We start from the raw sequence: 18,490 nt of genomic DNA, 5'->3' as shown, positions 1-18,490 counted from the left end.
CTGTTAAATTTCTCATTACAACGAACGCCACTCGAACGTTGGCGACGTAATAACGTAACGCAGGCCTGCGACGCTATTCAGTGTTAATAATTATTACAAAACATAGTGAAATACAGAGTGTTTCTAACAAAATTCACAAAAAAATTAAAACAGCAGAATAATCATACAAAAACTAAAATTTTCACGTTTTTCGCGGATTAAACTCCAAAAAATTAATTATAATCACGTACACACTGTAGATTAAACAAAATAAAATCGTTGAACTCCGTAAACACATCGTATTTGCTTTTGTGATGATTTTGACGCGTGTAGGTACATAATTTAAATATGCAAATGACTACTTCATACTCACATTACATGTAATCACGCCATGTATAGCTTGATGTGACAATTGCAATGACTCCCGGCGCCTCCACATAATTAAAAAATTCAAAAATCTGAAAATTTTTAATTTAACACCAAATAATTTTTATACGTTTAATTTAATATTTTATTTATACTAATATTTACATTGTCTAATACAATATATAATTATTTTTACATTGATATCTATAGTTTTGCGTTATTTCCGATGTCTTTTACGAAGATACTGATTAAAAGTGTTTTAATTGATTACAATTTACGTATAATAGTTGGGATTGTGATTATATCAATATTTTAAAATAGTTTATACCTAGAAGCGCAATAATGTACACTTTTAATATTAATGACTGTTTTTGTTTAAATTTTATCTACACTTAAATATAATTAATATTTTCTACAATTACAAATTGTTATTATTAAAAAAAATTATATACATGTCTCAATAATAATTCATACATATGTGTGGATAATAAATTAATCAACTAACATTTTAAATTTTATGTTTAAAGCATTGTTTTTTACACTACAAGCAAATTTTCATTCATTCTGGATGTTTCTTGATTTCAATTTGGTTTTGTATCTGGATGCGCTATTGTATTGTGGCCATAGCGCGTGTGTCGGTGGTGAATGGGTTTTATACGTTTCGAGTCGCGGGGGTCGTTGCTATTAAAAAACGAGCGTGCGCACCCCGCCAAATAATATAATTCACCGGCGAGCTGCTGGTCGCTACAGAGGTACAATGCGCCCCCAAACTCCGGCACAATGTTCACGATATTCACAAGCGACGGGGTTTTTGTTTCGTTCCCCTTTTCAGACTATTCACCCACACCAGTGAGTGTTGCCAACAATCATCACATGCATTGGTCAAATAATAGAAATTTATTTCAAACACTCTGTAGGTTTGTACGATTCAAATGTGTAATTAAATTTCGATGCGATTGTTGAAGCGGAAACGTTGAAAACCGCCGTATGCAACCATCTCCTTCAGCACCACTTCACCTACATGCATAATAGGAACGACCCCGGCAATTATCAATATGCACACTCACCCCTACTACTTGCTCACCCTTAAAATACTAAATTATAAACAGCCGGTGTGATTTTTAACCTACCACCTTCCAAATTGCTATTCCGAGTAAGATGTTTTATCGGATCCGGTGTTGGAGGCTGGAGAAGACGCGGTGGTTTTGTCTCCAGCGCTGTAGAGGTCAGGATGGACCATTGGTAGACCATATTCTTGAGGTGGGCGGATTACAGTGGATAGATACCCGGTTCCTGCATATGGCGCGGATAGAAATCTCCTGGATGGTGAAAAACGATGAAAACTGTTTGGAGGTCCAAGAGGTGAGAATGCCGATGGTGTGGGACATCCCTGGTCGGGTTCCTGCGCTCCGGAAACCATTGCTTCCATTGCTTGTAGTACATCTCCTTTGCAGCGTTGTAAAATTGCTTCAACGTCACTACGACGTCTTCCAGGGAATACACGTAGAAGGACATCAACTGGTGACCGTTGTGCATTGGCATGTGCATTTGCAAAGTGATGGAATGGTGAGAATTGTGGTGGGAAGTTTGGATGATGGTAAGGTAGATAAGGTTGATTGAATGGGTTTGGCATGGTGGAGTTTGGACTCGGCGGACTTTCTTTTTTTAAAGAAAGATTTTCAGGTGCTTCTGATGAGTTGTCATCTTCAACATCCAGGTCGCGACTTGGTGAGCGGCGTTCACGTTGTGGAGGTTCAGGTGATGGAGTGTTGGGTGCAGCGGTGTGATCTTTGAATGTTTGTGGCATTGCTAATGTCGGTGAGGAAGAATTACGACGTTTGGGAGTGATGCGAGTTGAATCTTCTTCCGAATCGGAATCATCTTCCAGTTTTGTTCGTTTTACTGCGAAACAAAAAGAAATTGTGATAAAATTTTTAGGTTATGATACAAAAAATGATAAAGGTCTATAACGCAATGTCATTAGGTTTAATAGGCCGTTGGGCGTGAAACGTGTTCATTATATCCACTTAGATGGAATGCCATGAGCGTAGGACTAGGGGGAAGTAAAGTCTAAACGCTTTGCGGATGCTTCATTAACGTTAAACGATACTTGCGGAATGCCGCAATACGAAAGGAATGTCGGATGTCATTATTTGTACGAATGAAGACATCTTACACAAGCGCACCAAATAGAAAAGTAAAATTATGTGGATGCCTAAAAATTTAGAAGTAACCTAACCTATTATAACCTATAAATTTGTTTTATATTTTCACCATGAGCACAATACAATACAAGTTTATAATTGTGTGGTGTGAAGCAATTCAGTGCACATTATCGCAGTAAATTATTCGAAGCTAATTGTGTCAATGACGATTTAACGACGTCGACACGCTTCTGTTGCGATCGTACCATTTCCTACCCGCTGTTTTACTGCCAGATCTTCACACCCCTTTGTGATATATTCATTACATAGGCAACTACACTTACCTACACATTGCAAATTGCATTGTATAATCGATTTATTTATTTATTATTCTTTTATATAAAGTTAATGTTTATGTAAATGTAATGAATGTAATCTAAGCAAAATGGCGCCGATTGAAGTGTGAATATTTAATGGCGTCGTCTTTTTTGAAGTATGTTTCCGTTTTCCACCTGGATGACATTTCCCTTCGCATGCATCGTGTTTTGCACAAATGTTGCATGCGCCAGTAACACTATTCGAGGTGTTTTAACGCTTCTCTAGATTTTTAAGTATTTCGAGCACATTTTACTTGATATTTCCTGTTTTTACTTTTTTTCCTACTTCTCTTCAACCCCCAGCGTCGTCTACAATAAACGCTCGCGCTTTTCTACGCCCCCGCTGACGCGTTTAAACGCTCTAATTGACGCATTATTCATTAAGCCGCCCGAGGCGACGATATTCTGCATGAGCGTCGAACGCTAATTAATTATTAACGTCCCCTATTTTTATACATACACACAATATTTTACGCGCTTGTTTAATTTCCCCTTTCTAGCGCAAAAACGTTTTCTTTTAAAACCGTGACGCTGGATTTTGTGTGTTTCGCATCAATTAAAAGTTAAAACATTTGCGTTCGGTTGCAATTTGCCCGCACGGAAAATCGAGACAAGTGTAGGTTTCAGTCTCAACAGTCTTCAGCGGCCGGTTGGTACTCGACGCCAGCGCACTCGATCCGAAATAAAAGGGAAAATTCAGTCAGTCCAGAAAAGCGACGGCCGGGAGTGGTCCGGCCAACTCATGCACTCGAAACAAAACAATACAAACGGCCCTCGGACCACCGCAGCAAATGGATGAATGCACAAGCGAACTGGAAATTTAATGTCGAAGGAAGTTGCACTTTAAACCACAGAAAAAAAATCAATAATAAATTTATATTTTACTAAATAAACGTTATGCAAAATTTAAAAATAAAACGAAACGTGTTGATTTTAATTTTCTATTTGTATGTTGTAACACATTTAGTAAAATAAACACGTCGTTTGTCTTGTGTTAAATGTGCGGCCTGTGATTTTGTGACATTCTCTAATGTTGACCAATGTTTAATACATTTTTGTCTCCAAGCATTAGCGAACAAACGAACACTCTACTCCTCCCGTAAATGCGCTCTCAAATATTTGCCTGATTTTAAATATTGTGTCGTGACAACCACTGCGCAGAGTGGTGCCGCTTTGATTTATCGCCGGAATGTCAACGGCAAACAAAATAGTAACCAACCAATCGGTGGTAACTCGATGCTTACTAAGTAACTCTATGGATGCGCAAACACTCGACGCGCGAGTCGCTTTCAACAACTTGTTTGCGCTCGAAAGCGAGCCAACGACGGCGCAAATCGGCTAATTGTTAAATCAACATCAACATTCAGCGAACACAAAAGCCTCCGACACATTCGAAAGAAAGTGGGAGCGCAAGAAGCAGCACCGAGTGGAAAACAAACACCCGATGAAACCCACGTTAGGAAACAAAGTACAAAACACGAAATTTACACAAACCTCATGAAAAGTATAACAAAAAAATAATAAAATAATATTCAGCACCCTTGTTTTGTTTTTCAATTATTTCCAGCGAGAAACCTTTAAAAATAAAAATTTAATTTTCTTTGTAATTTTGTTTTCTTCTAGAGTTTCATACTTTTTAATTTCTCGAGTATCATTTCAACAGGGAAAAAAATTTGATCCCTCATTTGTGTTTAACCATGTTAAGTAGATGAAGATGAACGATAACAACCCTCAGAGCTTTCACTTGACATTAATTGCATGGCAACATATGCTTTCGCACCCGCAGCGCGTAATGGATACTGTACAAACAAGGGGTTGTTGCATTTTTCAAGCCGTGCAAGTCATTAAATCCAAAGGGTAAACCACAAAACAACCCGCAAAACAAAAGAACAACTTACACACGCAAAAATAAATGAGCAACAATTAAGAATAAATACGAGGTCGATCGGTTTAAGGGATGTTGAAGTGGTTACGTGATTATTTTTAATTGATCCGCGTATTTTCCAAAGGGTTAAAAATCATTATAATTATTCTGGTGAAAAATCAATTTTTTAAGGGTTAAACTTACAATTTGGACTTGTGCTACCCGTCGGTGACATCCCCATCTGATCCGGATAGGATTGTGAACCATTTTCGTTAGCATTTGCATTCGCGCTGGTTGGACTCATGCCTAAATTGGAAGAATTTGCTGTTTCCGACGGTGGAGTATCTGGTGGTGCTGGAGCAGGAAAAAGCAAACCTAATTCTCTGGCTTCATTTTCTTCCTGTGCTTGTTGTCTACGCAGCGCCACCTGTGCGGCCATGACACGTTGCCGTTCAGCAATCAGGGTGCATTTCGCGCAGGCACAGTCACGCCATCTGCAATAACGCTTGTGACCTTTCAACGCGCTGACAACCCCGTGATTCCGGCATCGGGCACATTTTGGTGTGCGCTGGTATCTTTCAGAAGCGCGTAGGAAAAACGCTGGTGGAATTGCACCCAGCACTGGATGTTGGGACATTAGTGCAGACATGTCCATTCCACTTCCTGGTAAACTCATATCTTTTTCGTTTTGGTCACACAGTTTGTCTTGTTTCCAGAATAAAAGTTAATATTTTTCACTCATACACATATTGTTGTGTTGTAACTGTCACTATGATGATGGTGATGGTAGTGGTTTTGGTAAATGTGCCCCACGTCTTGTACGATGACTGGTTGGCAGCAAACTAAAAGTGTAGCCAGAGCTGGGCGACGAGCGCAGATCGGTTTAGGTTTACACAGATGCCGAAACGTGTGTAGCCACTTTACCCCCGAACGGGAGCGAGCGCAACAAGGGGATGGCGGGGTGAACGACGGGGTGCGCATTATGCGAAAGCGGCAAGGCTGTGAGTTGGCTACAGTGTGCGGCTACAACCCTACAGTTGCCCTCCAATCACGCGGCGAGCTTTTGATCGGACTCCGCCTACGCGACGGTGGGGCTGGGGTAGTTTCGTGTATTTTCTGTTTGCCAAGCTTCATCCCTACCAGTCTGATCGTGACACCGCGAAACATTTACATATAAGCAATATAAGCAATGTAAATGTAAACTGTACAGAATAAAATAGGATTTTATTCAATAACAACTAAAATTTTAAATTAAATCCGAAAAAATTGATTTTAAAGTAGTTTTAAAGTAAAAATAGATTTTTAAAATTTTTCTAAATTGATTTTTAGCATTTGTAATTAAAAATTTTGAAAATAAATATTTTAATGTGAAAAAACAAAATTTTGACGTCTTTTAAAATAAAATTAATATTTTAATATTTCACTATTAAATTTAAATGGTTTTCATATTGAATTATAGTATTTTAAACCAATATTAATATTATTGTTATTTTATTTCGAATATAGCGCATTGCGTCCATTGTTTCCACGTCATGTCAATATATTAATTTGATTGCCAACATGTTGGAAATGTTCAAAATGTTCAATATTGGCACGTACTCGTAATATTTCAATACCTCCCAACATTTTCAATTTACTCGCATTGAATTTATTTCGATTTTATTGCACACACAAAACAAAAATAACAAATTTTTAAAAACCAAACATAATTAAATAAATAATTAAGATTACCTTGAAGAATATTTTACATTCGCAGTCTCAACGCGTTAATTATCTCTTCTTATCTTTGTTCAGTTCAGTGAAATTATCTTCTTTCTTGAATCGTTTGCATTGTGTGCGTCGGGACTTCTAAAGAGCATTTAAGGAGGGTTAAAGATGATAAAGTAAGTAGGCAACAATTGTCATCGTGCATATGGGCATATCTTGGTAATTGTTTGAGCTTTCTCCGCTTTTCAAAGCTTTGAATCATTTTCTCTCAAAGACGCTCCAAGAAATTCATTTATTACAAATTCTGGGGCTTCTCAAATACCCATAGGGGTGTAAAATGTAATTATAAGATATAACATCAAATAAATTAACAAAAAATTGCGTTTATTCTTTTTTTTCCATTGCGCAATAATATTAGATATTCTGTCGAGTTGCGACCCGAAAGAGACAAGGGATGAGTCGGCAAGGACGCAGAATATATTAGGGCGGCGCGCGGCAAGCAAGGACACAATAAGCTAATACTAATTTAATTAAATTCTCGACGCGCCAAAGAATTCGACTCGATTTTATTCAATGTTACTTACACATCTCGGGGCCTCACACTGCGCCCACATCGCTATTATCTCCATCGTGCATTCAGGGGATGTTCCGCACTTTATTACTTTTATTACTCTTCGCGGCGACACGTGGCGTGATCGCATGAAAAATGAAACAGTGGAATTTCATTTGGCGCGTTGCTTAATTTTGAGGTTATGTTAATACAGAAAATATAAAATGGCGCAACTGAATGTTATAACTCGTTCATTGTGCGGCGTTTGTGCCTGGAAACTGCTTGAAAGTCTCAAAACTAGATTCAATGCAACGCTGAACTGAAGTCTTCGCTGTTGAATAGAATGGTTCCTCTCGCAGACACTAATATAATTCCGTTTACTATTAAATTCTGTTTGAATGCTATTCAATTCCAATTGGAATCCCATTCCATTCCCCTCTATTATACGTCGAGGAGGCAAAGACAAAACAGTGGAACAGTGAATAGTGTGTGCGCCATCCGAGGAAGGAGACAGATTGCAATGCCCTACAGTTGATGTTTCTTAAGGGATGTTCAAGGGTTTCATCGTTTTGCAATTGTAGATTAAATTAATAAATTCCAAGCCATTTAAATTAAAAAATTTAAAGTTTTTAGTTAAAAATGATTTTATTTTATTTTATTGATTGTAATATGTTGTTTGGAACATCCTGTATGCCCAAAACAGTATTATAATGTTTGCGAGCATTGTTTGTCCCATTCTCTATGATTTCAATGCTGTGTATTGCGTTAAAACAGAGTATCTGGAGTTGAGAGTTGAATTCGCAAATGAATATCTCCTATTCTCGACTGGCACGAATTCTGGCAGCAGCAGCAGTCGGAGCTGGAAGTTAGTTTCCAACTCAGTTGCCAGGAAACAAATACAAACGGTGTGCGAACAAGACGCCGACGAATTGTAAATTGTGTAGTAAACTTCATAGTAAATCAAGAATCAAGCGAGATGCAGCATTTGAGTAATAAGCAGAAGCAAATAAATCAACGACAAGATTGAAATATTCTTGAAATTCATTTTTTTATTTTCCAAAAAAACTTATTAATGTATGCAACCAAATATACTAAACAGTTATGTGGCGCGTTCCGCATACTTTCACATTTTTGGCCTTCATCTTCGTTGACATTTACATTAACACGTTATGCGTGTCCCACGCAAAGCCCATCATTTACATTTAATTTCAGCTACAAGTAAATGAAATATTTGCCAAGTCTCACACTCATACTCACTCATCTTTAAACATAAAACGCAATATGACCTCCTCCTCCTTCTTCAGACATCTTGAATTCAGGAAATGAATTCGGTAATAAGAGCAAGTGCGACTAAATCCACTGTCGCCTACAATATGCATGCAGATTGTGATCAATATTATGACATGAATCCATGAGTGAATAGTGATACTACATGGATAGCTCTTTGTACCTCGCATAATGTAGATTGAACTGATTTTGATTTGCTTGCCTGGAATATTGTCGAGTGGTGTGTGTTTGTGTTTTGTTTGCGTTCTTCTTTCTCTGCGCTTTCGAAGGCACTCATCCCTTGTATTGATGTTTGCGGTTCAACAGGTGGGACACTCGTTTATCTTACTTACTCATCTTGTGCAAACAAACAAACACATCCACATTGGATATTCGCAGCTAAGTAGAACCTAGTGAATTTGTCACATTTGCTAATTTTGAAATTGGGGAGGTACGTAACGTGATGTCGTATTACCTACATTTTACAGTGTTTAATATTGAAAGATCAAAGATAGCAGAAAGCGAGAAGTTGTTGAGTGTTGCTGAGGGTGAAAACTGAGGTTGACGAGTGTGTGAACCGTGAAAACGTCCCCAAAGGGAGAAATCTTTGCATGGGTTGGGCTCCCACGCAATTAGGCACCCTCTTTTCAGCCACCAGACGAGAGCAAACAAACTGAACAATTTCGTCAAGAGTTAACTTATCTGTTTATCTTGCAAAGGGTAACAAGTAGTTTTACAGTGTCTGTTTGTGGAATGATTTTGCTTGAAGCTAAAAAGTAAAATGAGCAAATCATTTACAAAAACACACAACAGCGCCATCTGTTTATATCAAAGTAAACTATTAAAATTACATAGAACGTAGGTTATGGTGTATAATAATTTGCCTAACTTAAAATGCGTTAAATCAAAGTTTATAATAAAAACTGAATCGCTGCGAGTTAAATTTCTCTCCAAAGATAAAAAAAAAATGGAACAAAAGCCAGGCGCATGTTTAATAGTGTTAAATGCGCCCACACATATCACGAAGGTTTTATGCAGTCCGGTACAGTCCAATATTTTTTATCTAAAAATCCGTGCGCCGACGAGTGTCGATGACGGGAGGACGAACTGACCGCCGCCGCAAAGTTCGCCTCCTTTTTCTATTTTTTTTTTTATTATTCCAGCAGCAGTGCGGACTTCTCCGCCTCTGTTCCGCCCGTATCCTTTCATGGCGCGCCATCGAGAGGGATATAAACGTTTCCCATTTTTATTTATTTTTTTCGGGTACATACCAAACGGCATTTTCATATTTTCATGATTCCATATTTTCATATAGATAGCGATATAGAGAGTAAGAGAATAATTCATTTTCCACGCTTGTGCACCCACCACCGCCACCCCTTAGCAGACCGCATACATTTTTCATTTTCCGGAAGAGAATTTTTCATATTTTTTGCCTTTCATAATGGTAATTGATATAACGCTTCGGTTAGGCAACCCAACTAGCCGCTGTGGTCAGAAGCGATCAAACGCACTCGATTTGCGTGAAATATATACGAGAATGTGCTTGGACGGCATAAAATCCGCAGAGATAATAAAAAACCTCGGAGGTTTAAATTCACTTTGTCTCTTGCAAACAATCAAAACTCATACTTATCTAAATTAATCATTTTATATTTAGGATAGTTTATACACAATGGCATTAAAAAAACATAAAACAATAAATACTATTTGTTTGTTGCTTAAAGCTTACACTTAATGGTGGTAATAGGCAGGGGCGGAGTAGGCAACTGGGGCGGCAGCTACTTTAGCCACAGCTGGGGCGTAAGAGGCGTAGCTTACAGATGGAGCTGCTGAATATCCATGGTGGACTGGTGCGTGGGCGTACTGCACAGCTGGCGCGGCGTGAGCGTATTGGACAGCTGGAGCAGCGTAGGCAACCTTAGCTACTGGAGCAGCATAGGCAACTGGTGCAGCGTATTTAGCTACTGGCGCAGCGTAAGCAACTGGAGCAGCGGCGTATTTAGCTACTGGCGCAGCATAGGCAACCGGTGCGGCAACGGCTTTCACAGCCAGTGGCTCACGGTGAACAACAGCGTTGAAACCATTGTGAGCATCAGCGGTGTATTCAACAGTGCGCTTGGTGCCATCAGCATCAATGAGGGAATAGGAACCGTGGACGGCATCACCACGACGAGATTCAGTTTGGGTCTTGCTGTCACCAGTGTGTGGGTCATTGACGGAATAACCGAAGTCATAAGCTGCTGGGGCCTCAGCGACAATAGTTTTGGCAACAGGGGCGTAGGCAACTGGCGCAGCGGCGTATTTAGCTACTGGCGCAGCGTAGGCAACTGGAGCAGCAGCGTAGTGAGCGACTGGAGCAGCATGAGCGTAGTGGGCAACTGGGGCCGCGGCGTATTGAGCAACTGGAGCGTGAGCATAGTGTGCCACTGGGGCTGCATAACTCACAGGCGCAGCAACTTTAGCTACGGCTGGAGCGTAAGAAGCGTAGCTTACAGCGGGGGCGGCACTGTAATGAGCAACTGGGGCACCAGCGTAAGCAATAGGTGCGCCTGCATTGGCTACGGCCAAAAGCGCAGCGAAAACAACAAACTAAAAAGTGAAAAATAAAAAAATAAAATTTGAATGAAAAAAATTAATTTTTTTGAACTTGACTTACTTTGAATGCCATTGTAAGCTGTGTATGTTTACCAACTTGTGGTAGTTTTGTTTCTGTATCGTTACAGTTGGCCGCGTCGCGTATTTATAGTAAAAAGCGAGGTGTAAAGTTTGCGAATACGAATCAAAAACGGTGGGGAACTTTTCGTCAAGGTGTGGTTGGGCCGGCGTCGTTCATCTGCTCTCGAGCTGTCCTTTCACCGGACCAATATTACATTTTTCTGCCTTGGCTTATGAGCGCGCCGAGCACTATTACGGCCGGTATCATGTATCATGCAAGTTATGTCAATTGTTTCTGAAAAATGCGCGCATTGAATGACGAAAACGCAACATGACAGGACAACGCCGGCCGAAGAAAAGACCAACAGGTTTATATAATATTACCTCAATTTGGTGCACTTTTCAATTCATTGATTGTTGCTAAAATATGTGCGCAGTATAAGGTTTCGTAATCGAGAGTATTTGTTGTGACTTGACAGGTGATGTTATTGTGTATATATTCAATAATAATATTCAGTTACTTATTTGCCACACTTTTAGCATAAATACATGTTAAATTGAGGTTATGTCAATTCAATGTCCTCATAAAATAAATTTTAAAGTTTATTTTTCAATTAATTAATTTTTTTTAGTTTTATAATAAAAATTTTGAACACATAGTAAATCCTAACCTATATTTTATATATAGATGGCCACCAATAAGGTTTTAAGAAAGAATTATGTCAAATTGAGGGTATGTCAATTCAATGTTTTCATAAAAAGTTTTTTCAGGCTTAAATTGCAGTTATTTAATTTTTAACTCTTATATAACAAGAAATTCAGCTGCAAAATAAATTCTAACCTATAGTTTAAACAAAAATGGCCCTCAATAACATTTAAGAAGATTTTTGTCTAAATAATTACAAAATTTATAGTCTAAGCATTGTATTGTGATGCTTGGACAATTTTGAAAATTATTGCTGACAACATAATGATATTGTTGCTGTTTTGACTATTTGTATGGCAATAAACAACGCGAATTACAGCCGCAAGTGCTCCATTTCCATGGTTATTGTCCGCGTAAAGTGCATAAAGATTGCGAACTTGCAGACTTGCGCCACACGAGGAACAAATCGATAATTTCCACTTGGTAATATATTATAGCCATTGAACATATCGAACTGGATTTATTATCCCCGCTCACGTGTAAATTACGAACTCATTTTACCCTTTTCCATTGTTATTATCAGCGCTTAAAAGCGGATGATGTAACCGTAATAGGCACCAACTTAAAAGAAATTCAATACGCGCGTAAATTGAAATGTTCATTGTGCGTTTTTATTGCGATATAATAGCAGCAGGGTAAAAAAAAAGTTAATTTTTTTGCTTTTGGGAATAGTCTGCAAATAGAAGAAGGTGAGCCTCTAGGGCGGATATGTCAAACCGCACATCACAACAAAAACTATTCTATTCAATTTGAGGTTAGGTTAGCGTCTCATCGATTTGTTGGCGTTTTTCTTTATTTTGTTGCGTACAATAGTGGAGCTAACAAAAGTAAACAAGATATTTGGATTTGTGTAAGGAAGAAATACTAGAAACTAAATTCAAGTGCAGCTTCTCAAGATGGTTAATGAAACCAAAGATTTGTGGTTGAAAAAGAGTCGATATGGGTATCATATTGCATTTTTAGGTTAGGATAAGTAAAAAGTTAGGTTAAGTTAGGTTAAAACTTTGTTTTTAAATTAAATTTTTTTTGAATTTTTTGATTTTTTTTCTTATTAATAAATTGTTTAATGAAATAATTAGTAATAAATGTGTATGAGGTACTTATCTTTTTACCTAACATTGAAATATAAAGAATGCCAAGTTTATTCAAGTAAAGGAAGCATAATTTGATCCGTTTAAATACAAACATTAAAAAATATTCTTTTATGAAAACACTTTTAATGCTCGATTTCATTCTGCTAGCTGCTGCCCGGCCGTGTTTTAATATAATATAGTTCTTCTGTTTCGTTTCATTGTGCGTGCGAGGGGAAAATGCAGAACAGATTGTGAACGCTTTTGTTCGACGTTGGAAATTTGAATGAAATCGAAGCTACTGTTCGTCGCTTTTAAACGGCCGTTTAAACGTGCCTCTTAATCTGAAAGAAAGACATTTGTATTCGTGTGCATGTCGTTTTTTAATAGTGTATAGTGTATTAAATAACAAACAAATAAAATGCGTCACTGATCATTCTTTATCTTCCATTTATTTTCTTTATTTTCAAGTTTTTCATTCTTTTTATGGTGGTATAAGGTATAGAGAGGAATGTTTGCCGTAAATTTTCTGCTAGAATTGTTTCGCAATTTCGTAATTTCTTCTTCATGTTATAAATATTTTAATCGCTCGCTATTTATGCTGAAGAATGGGATGCGTAGGTGACTAGAGTTTTATGCAAATTGTCTTTTGTTTTCCATTCTTTGACATCTAACAAATTGTTGCTCAATTTGCATTTTTTTGGCGACAATTCTCATTTCGTATTAATTAATTCTTCATTGCAATGTGAAAACTTTCTGTTTTGTAATCATTATTTAAATAATAATGTTATTAAACATAGGTATTGCTAGGAAATTAATTTCTATGATAATTGCAATGAAAATGTCAAAAAGTACTTTTCTCACAATTTTGGCCGTCCGTGTTTAAAATACCACTTCTCATGCCGCAAAACAAAGAAAAACATGCAAATTTCATTCAAAAATTAAAATTTGTTCAAATAATTATAAATAAATACAAATCCAAAGAAAATTTATTGACAAACCGCGATAATTCTGCACACGTGCGGTGAAGTAACCGAAAAGATCTCAAGATACAATAAATCTCATCAATAAGTGGCTGTGCCTAAGCCAATTCGTGTAGCTATAACATTTGCCTCGTAAGTGAAATTATAATTTTTAATAATCCACATTATGTATTATGTACATACGCTTACGTGCACCGCAACACACGCATTACCGGTCCGCGTGCGTCATTCTAACCATGCACACAACTTTGGCGAATCGACGATCCGATCCAGGTCACATTTACAGTAATACCTACGAGTAATACCGATTTATACGTGTTATACTTTATGCTGCATAGCGCTCGCAATTTTCAATTTCATGCGGAGCAGTGTATAAACTTGACAGCCACTTGTATCCTGTCACATTTATCCTTTGACTTCAATCTACAACAAATTTGCTTCCAATACATAACCTATAAATATTTCATTCACTTCCTGAATGAAATTCACTTCGATTATTACATAATACTAGAAAATGTACTTAAAATCTAATTGTTAACCAATAAAACTAAAAATTTTACGATTTTTTATGTAATATGTAAATTATTCGGAGTAATCTACATCTGCGAACATTTGAATGTGATATATTGAGATAAATGAATGCATAAAATGTTTGTATACTGCGGCTATTTGTATTTAATGTTAAATAATGGTTAAATAATGTTATTGCTTGGTTCGTGTTGCCTTTAGGGCGTGCGCGCAATTTTATGCCTTTTTAACGATCTTCGTGGTCGCGGATCTCAATTGAAATCATTTTTACTTCCATTAGGACCTACTTACTGCGATGCCTCGAAGCAAAATTGTATATTTTTTGTTATAAAAAACATATTTTTTATATATTTACATTATTTTATATCCGTAAGAAAAGTTCAACATCTGATAGTCAATAAATTCGAAATTTTAGTTTAAACATCGGCAAAGGTCTTGAATTTGTTGAATTTTTTCAAATCTAGATCCGTCGATAATTATGAGTTTTAATTCAGATGTTAATTTGAAATTTATTTACATTTTATCTATGACATTTACGATTCTACAAAATAAACTTGAATTCTTGGCGGAGCGACACATGAATGTAATCGTTAGTCGGTTGACATTTTGGTAATTTTATTGCTATTTGTTTGCGTTACAAACATTCTCAATTTCCGAATGAGTTAACTATTAACCTGACACCTAACACCAATTATTTTTTATGCTATTAATTCATTAAAATCGGTAAAATTTTAATAAAAATAATAAAAATTTTGTTTTGTGCTATTATTAATAATATAAGTCCTTGTCAATCATGAATTAATTTCTAAAACTCCTAATTGCTGCGAGTCAATGTGAAATCTATAAAATCAAGCCACAAATGTCATAACGCACAATTTGCAATTGATATATAAATGTTACGTGATCTTTACTTGCGAAAATATTTTAAAATTGCAATTTAAATGTTTTCAATGCGAAATGCAACACGTCTACATATTTGGCGCGCAAATATTTTTACAAAAGGACAAGTCTTCATGCCCCACGTCGAATACCTCGTTGATTCATTGCAACACTTCGGCTTCAGGAGTTTACGATAACGTTTTTTTGCTTTTTGCATCCACTGCAAAAATAATGCAAGGTGTTTGCCTGCTCGAAATGTTCCAGTTTCGCGGCGCGACTTGGAAATAAAGGCGATCGACTTAAAGTAGTCCATGCGCAAGACACAAGACAGTCAAGGCCGATTCTTCCATTCAATTGATCGGCTCGTGAGGCGAAGAAGTGAATCAGTTCTCTCAGAAGACCACTTTCGATTTCGTTACTTCGAAGCGCCTCGTGCGTTTTGTCGTAAAACTCAGCGAGGAGGAGCGATCTACCGGTTATGTCATCATCCTCATGCGCTTAATAATACATAATAATACTTTGGAATAGAATCTGGCTTCTAACGAGCGAAAAGAGTTCGGGGAAGAGTGTAAATTGCTTCAAAATTGCAGTTCTTACGTTAGCAAACCGCCAAAAAAGAAAATTAAAATAAAATAAAACTAAAATTTCAAGATTTTTGCTTTGTTTTTATGAATTTATGGATTTTTATGATAAAATGTCGAATTTTAAGACATTTTTGAAGAAATTTTTGATTTATTTTGTAAAAATTGAATTTTCTTTGTAATTTTAATAAATTAAAACAGATTTTAACAATTTTAAGGTTATACTTCATCTCAATCAATGGGTGTGAGCATTGTGACTGCGATTATTCAAAGGACAATCGTCTCTATTGCCATCATCACCAACAAAGCATAGAAATATGTTTATATGAGACGAATAGCCCTCAAGTGTCATAATATAAACACAGCTACACCTTGTCCTAATTTTTTCCTCAAAATTTCTTTTCAAATAAAACAAATATTCTCAAATTAAACAAAATTTTCCTGAAAAACAAATTCCCTATAAACACACTGTATGCACATATCTTATCATACGTCCTGAATGTCGGACGTTTGTCATATTCAAACATATTCGGTCGCGCCTCTTGTATTCATCACACTGACGCCCACACCCGCAATGCCCCCCGGAGGTTGGTGGCGTGGTGACGGCGGCGGCACTTGCAAATCGTTCGCAGTCCATCGGATATCAGTTATCGGCCGCCGCCACCGCCATAACACGCACTCCGGCACATCAAGCATTAGGATTTAGATTTAGGATATTATCGGATGAGCTGGGAGGTGGATATATCACCGTTTGGCGTTTGAAAGGATTGTGTAGCATGGAGAACGTCACTCGTATCGCGCCGCTCAATCGAACACGTCCGCATCGCTATTATTAACGTCACACATAGGTGGATAGATCAACAATTAGCATTAGAGCTGGAACAATTGAACTTTTTGCGCGGCGCACACAAGGGATGAATGCAGCGAGTGCCTACAACAATCAATCAAACTCACAGATGTTCTGGATTTATGCTTCAGGATTGTAATATGCGTCATTTTTTTAAGTTTTACGACTAAAAAATGGAATTTTCGTTAAATTATCTGCATTTTTCGAGATTATCTTAGTGGTTACAACTGTAATATACGGTTTAGTAGCGAAAATGTGTTTTTTCAATTTCCAACTGTAATAATTTGGTAACAGACAAAAGTTACGAGTTTGAATCTGAAGTAAAGCTTCCTAAATTTGCCGCAGTGGCGTTGACATCGCATTTGTCGTTGAAATGACATGCGCCGTGAGTCAAACTCGTCAAACTTTTTCCCAAGCATTTGTAACCTTAAATTTCTCAATTGTACGCAAACGAAGATTAAAGTTTTTAAATAAATACAATAATACAAAAACTTAAACGTGGAAACACAAAAATAGCGTAAGTATCTCGTCGTTGATCGTTGTTAAACACTCGATTTATCAAAATAAATCTCGTCGCTAAAATGCCGTTTGTTTACTTGATACTTTCAGTTCATAAAACAAAAGTTATTTGATTTGCATCAAGATGGCACTACAATGCACTTATCTGCATCAAATTCACTGGACACCTGCACGAAAACATTTGATACGTATTTTTATCAGTATTGTTTCTGTGCCACGCCGAGGTAGACATCGTGTGCAGTTATAAACATCTCAAAGTGAGTACATGTTTCATTTATTACTAACATTTATTCGCTACTGGCACAATTGTAACAATTGCTTGAATTGCATAGTTAAATATTGTTGACTCGTTGACTAGTTAAATTATTATACGGTGTAAACTTAAATGCAGTCGAGCGATTGTTTATAAATGCATATTCAAATTGTTGTTGTCGTTGCATGCGCGAATTAAAAGAAAATCATTACTGTGAAATGGGCAGAGCACAAAAGGAAAACGCCATGTATGGTATTCGCGTTCAACTGTTGGTCCCGAGTGTCTTTTTGATCATGTAGCGCATTTGTCATTCGATCGCAGAGTAACAATCACGAAAACAAAAAATAGCAGCCAAGTCGCTTGCGCTAGCGCTGCTGTTTCGCGATTTAATCGCATTTTGATTTAATATTGAACAGGGGAAAACGACTCATTTGAACACATACCAAGTATAGTAATATTAAATTGAATTTATAATAATTATATAAATAAAATAAAAGCGGTTATAACTCAATTTTAATCATATTGTTAATAATATTCCATAGGGAATTAAAAATCAATAAAATTTCAAAGAAATGAAGTAAATTTTTGTTACACTCGGTTGAAGTAGTTAGCATTTATCCAACTGATAAAAAATAAAAGACGTCGGACATAATGTAGTTGTAACTTTAGCGCATGCACACACTTGAATGCCATACGAGTGCATTTGGAAGGCTGGATGGTTGAGCAATTGTTAATTTATTGTGTCGCCAACAATTTAAGTTTCTTATACTCTAAATAAAAATACAACCATGCTAATAATTTTTATTGTTGCGATTTAAAACACTGTATAAATACGTAGAATAAAACGCATTCTATGTTTATTTACTTTTGTGAACAAAAAACTTGAATTGCTAGTTATCTATCTCTAACCATTGATAAATCCGCTGTGTTGTTGTGCATTTTTAAAATACTCCATCGACATGACAAAAATGTTTCCTAACCGGATTAGAAATACGTATGGCTTAAAATCAAGAGTTTTATATGTAGCATTCGCACACGAATCGCATTTTTATCTCTTAATGAATAAATATAATATTAATCAACGTACCACGCTCGAAACTGAAAATACACTGCCATTAATGGCAAAACATTTCGATGACGATTTCGTCAATATTATTCTTGAGCACTGCTATAACTAAACATGGATATAAAATTGGATTAATTGAATGATTAC

The 18,490-nt window shown here is 36.7% G+C and overlaps 2 protein-coding genes across 2 annotated transcripts; both read right to left on the bottom strand.

Annotated features, from left to right (window-relative positions):
- Positions 1-565: 565 nt before the first annotated feature.
- LOC135798682 (doublesex- and mab-3-related transcription factor A2-like) lies at positions 566-5,558 on the bottom strand. The gene is made up of 2 exons (XM_065311584.1): positions 4,935-5,558; positions 566-2,247 (listed from the first exon to the last, which is right to left on the bottom strand). The coding sequence occupies exons 1-2, from the start codon at positions 5,404-5,406 to the stop codon at positions 1,490-1,492; spliced, it is 1,230 nt and encodes a 409-aa protein (XP_065167656.1). The 5' UTR covers positions 5,407-5,558; the 3' UTR covers positions 566-1,489.
- Positions 5,559-9,885: 4,327 nt separating this feature from the next.
- LOC135799089 (cuticle protein-like) lies at positions 9,886-10,954 on the bottom strand. Its single transcript, XM_065312110.1, has 2 exons — positions 10,913-10,954; positions 9,886-10,845 (listed from the first exon to the last, which is right to left on the bottom strand). Exons 1-2 carry the CDS (start codon positions 10,922-10,924, stop codon positions 9,988-9,990), a joined length of 870 nt encoding a protein of 289 aa, XP_065168182.1. The 5' UTR covers positions 10,925-10,954; the 3' UTR covers positions 9,886-9,987.
- Between the last annotated feature and the right edge of the window lie 7,536 nt (positions 10,955-18,490).

This window comes from Atheta coriaria, unplaced genomic scaffold (assembly GCF_025399875.1).
Source record: "Atheta coriaria isolate IRGN ID8LTWV9N9 unplaced genomic scaffold, Caltech_Dcor_3.1 hic_scaffold_9_pilon, whole genome shotgun sequence".
Lineage (NCBI taxonomy): Eukaryota > Metazoa > Arthropoda > Insecta > Coleoptera > Staphylinidae > Dalotia > Dalotia coriaria.
Note: the sequence above shows the minus strand (reverse complement) of the source record. Positions and strands in the feature narration are given on the sequence as shown.

Bases quoted from the DNA above. Each gene is read 5' to 3' on its own strand.
- LOC135798682 (XM_065311584.1), bottom strand. From the start codon at position 5,406: ATGAGTTTACCAGGAAGTGGAATGGACATGTCTGCACTAATGTCCCAA. The intron at 2,248-4,934 runs GTAAGTTTAACC...TTTGTTTCGCAG, and splicing joins GGGTAGCACAAGTCCAAATT to TAAAACGAACAAAACTGGAA.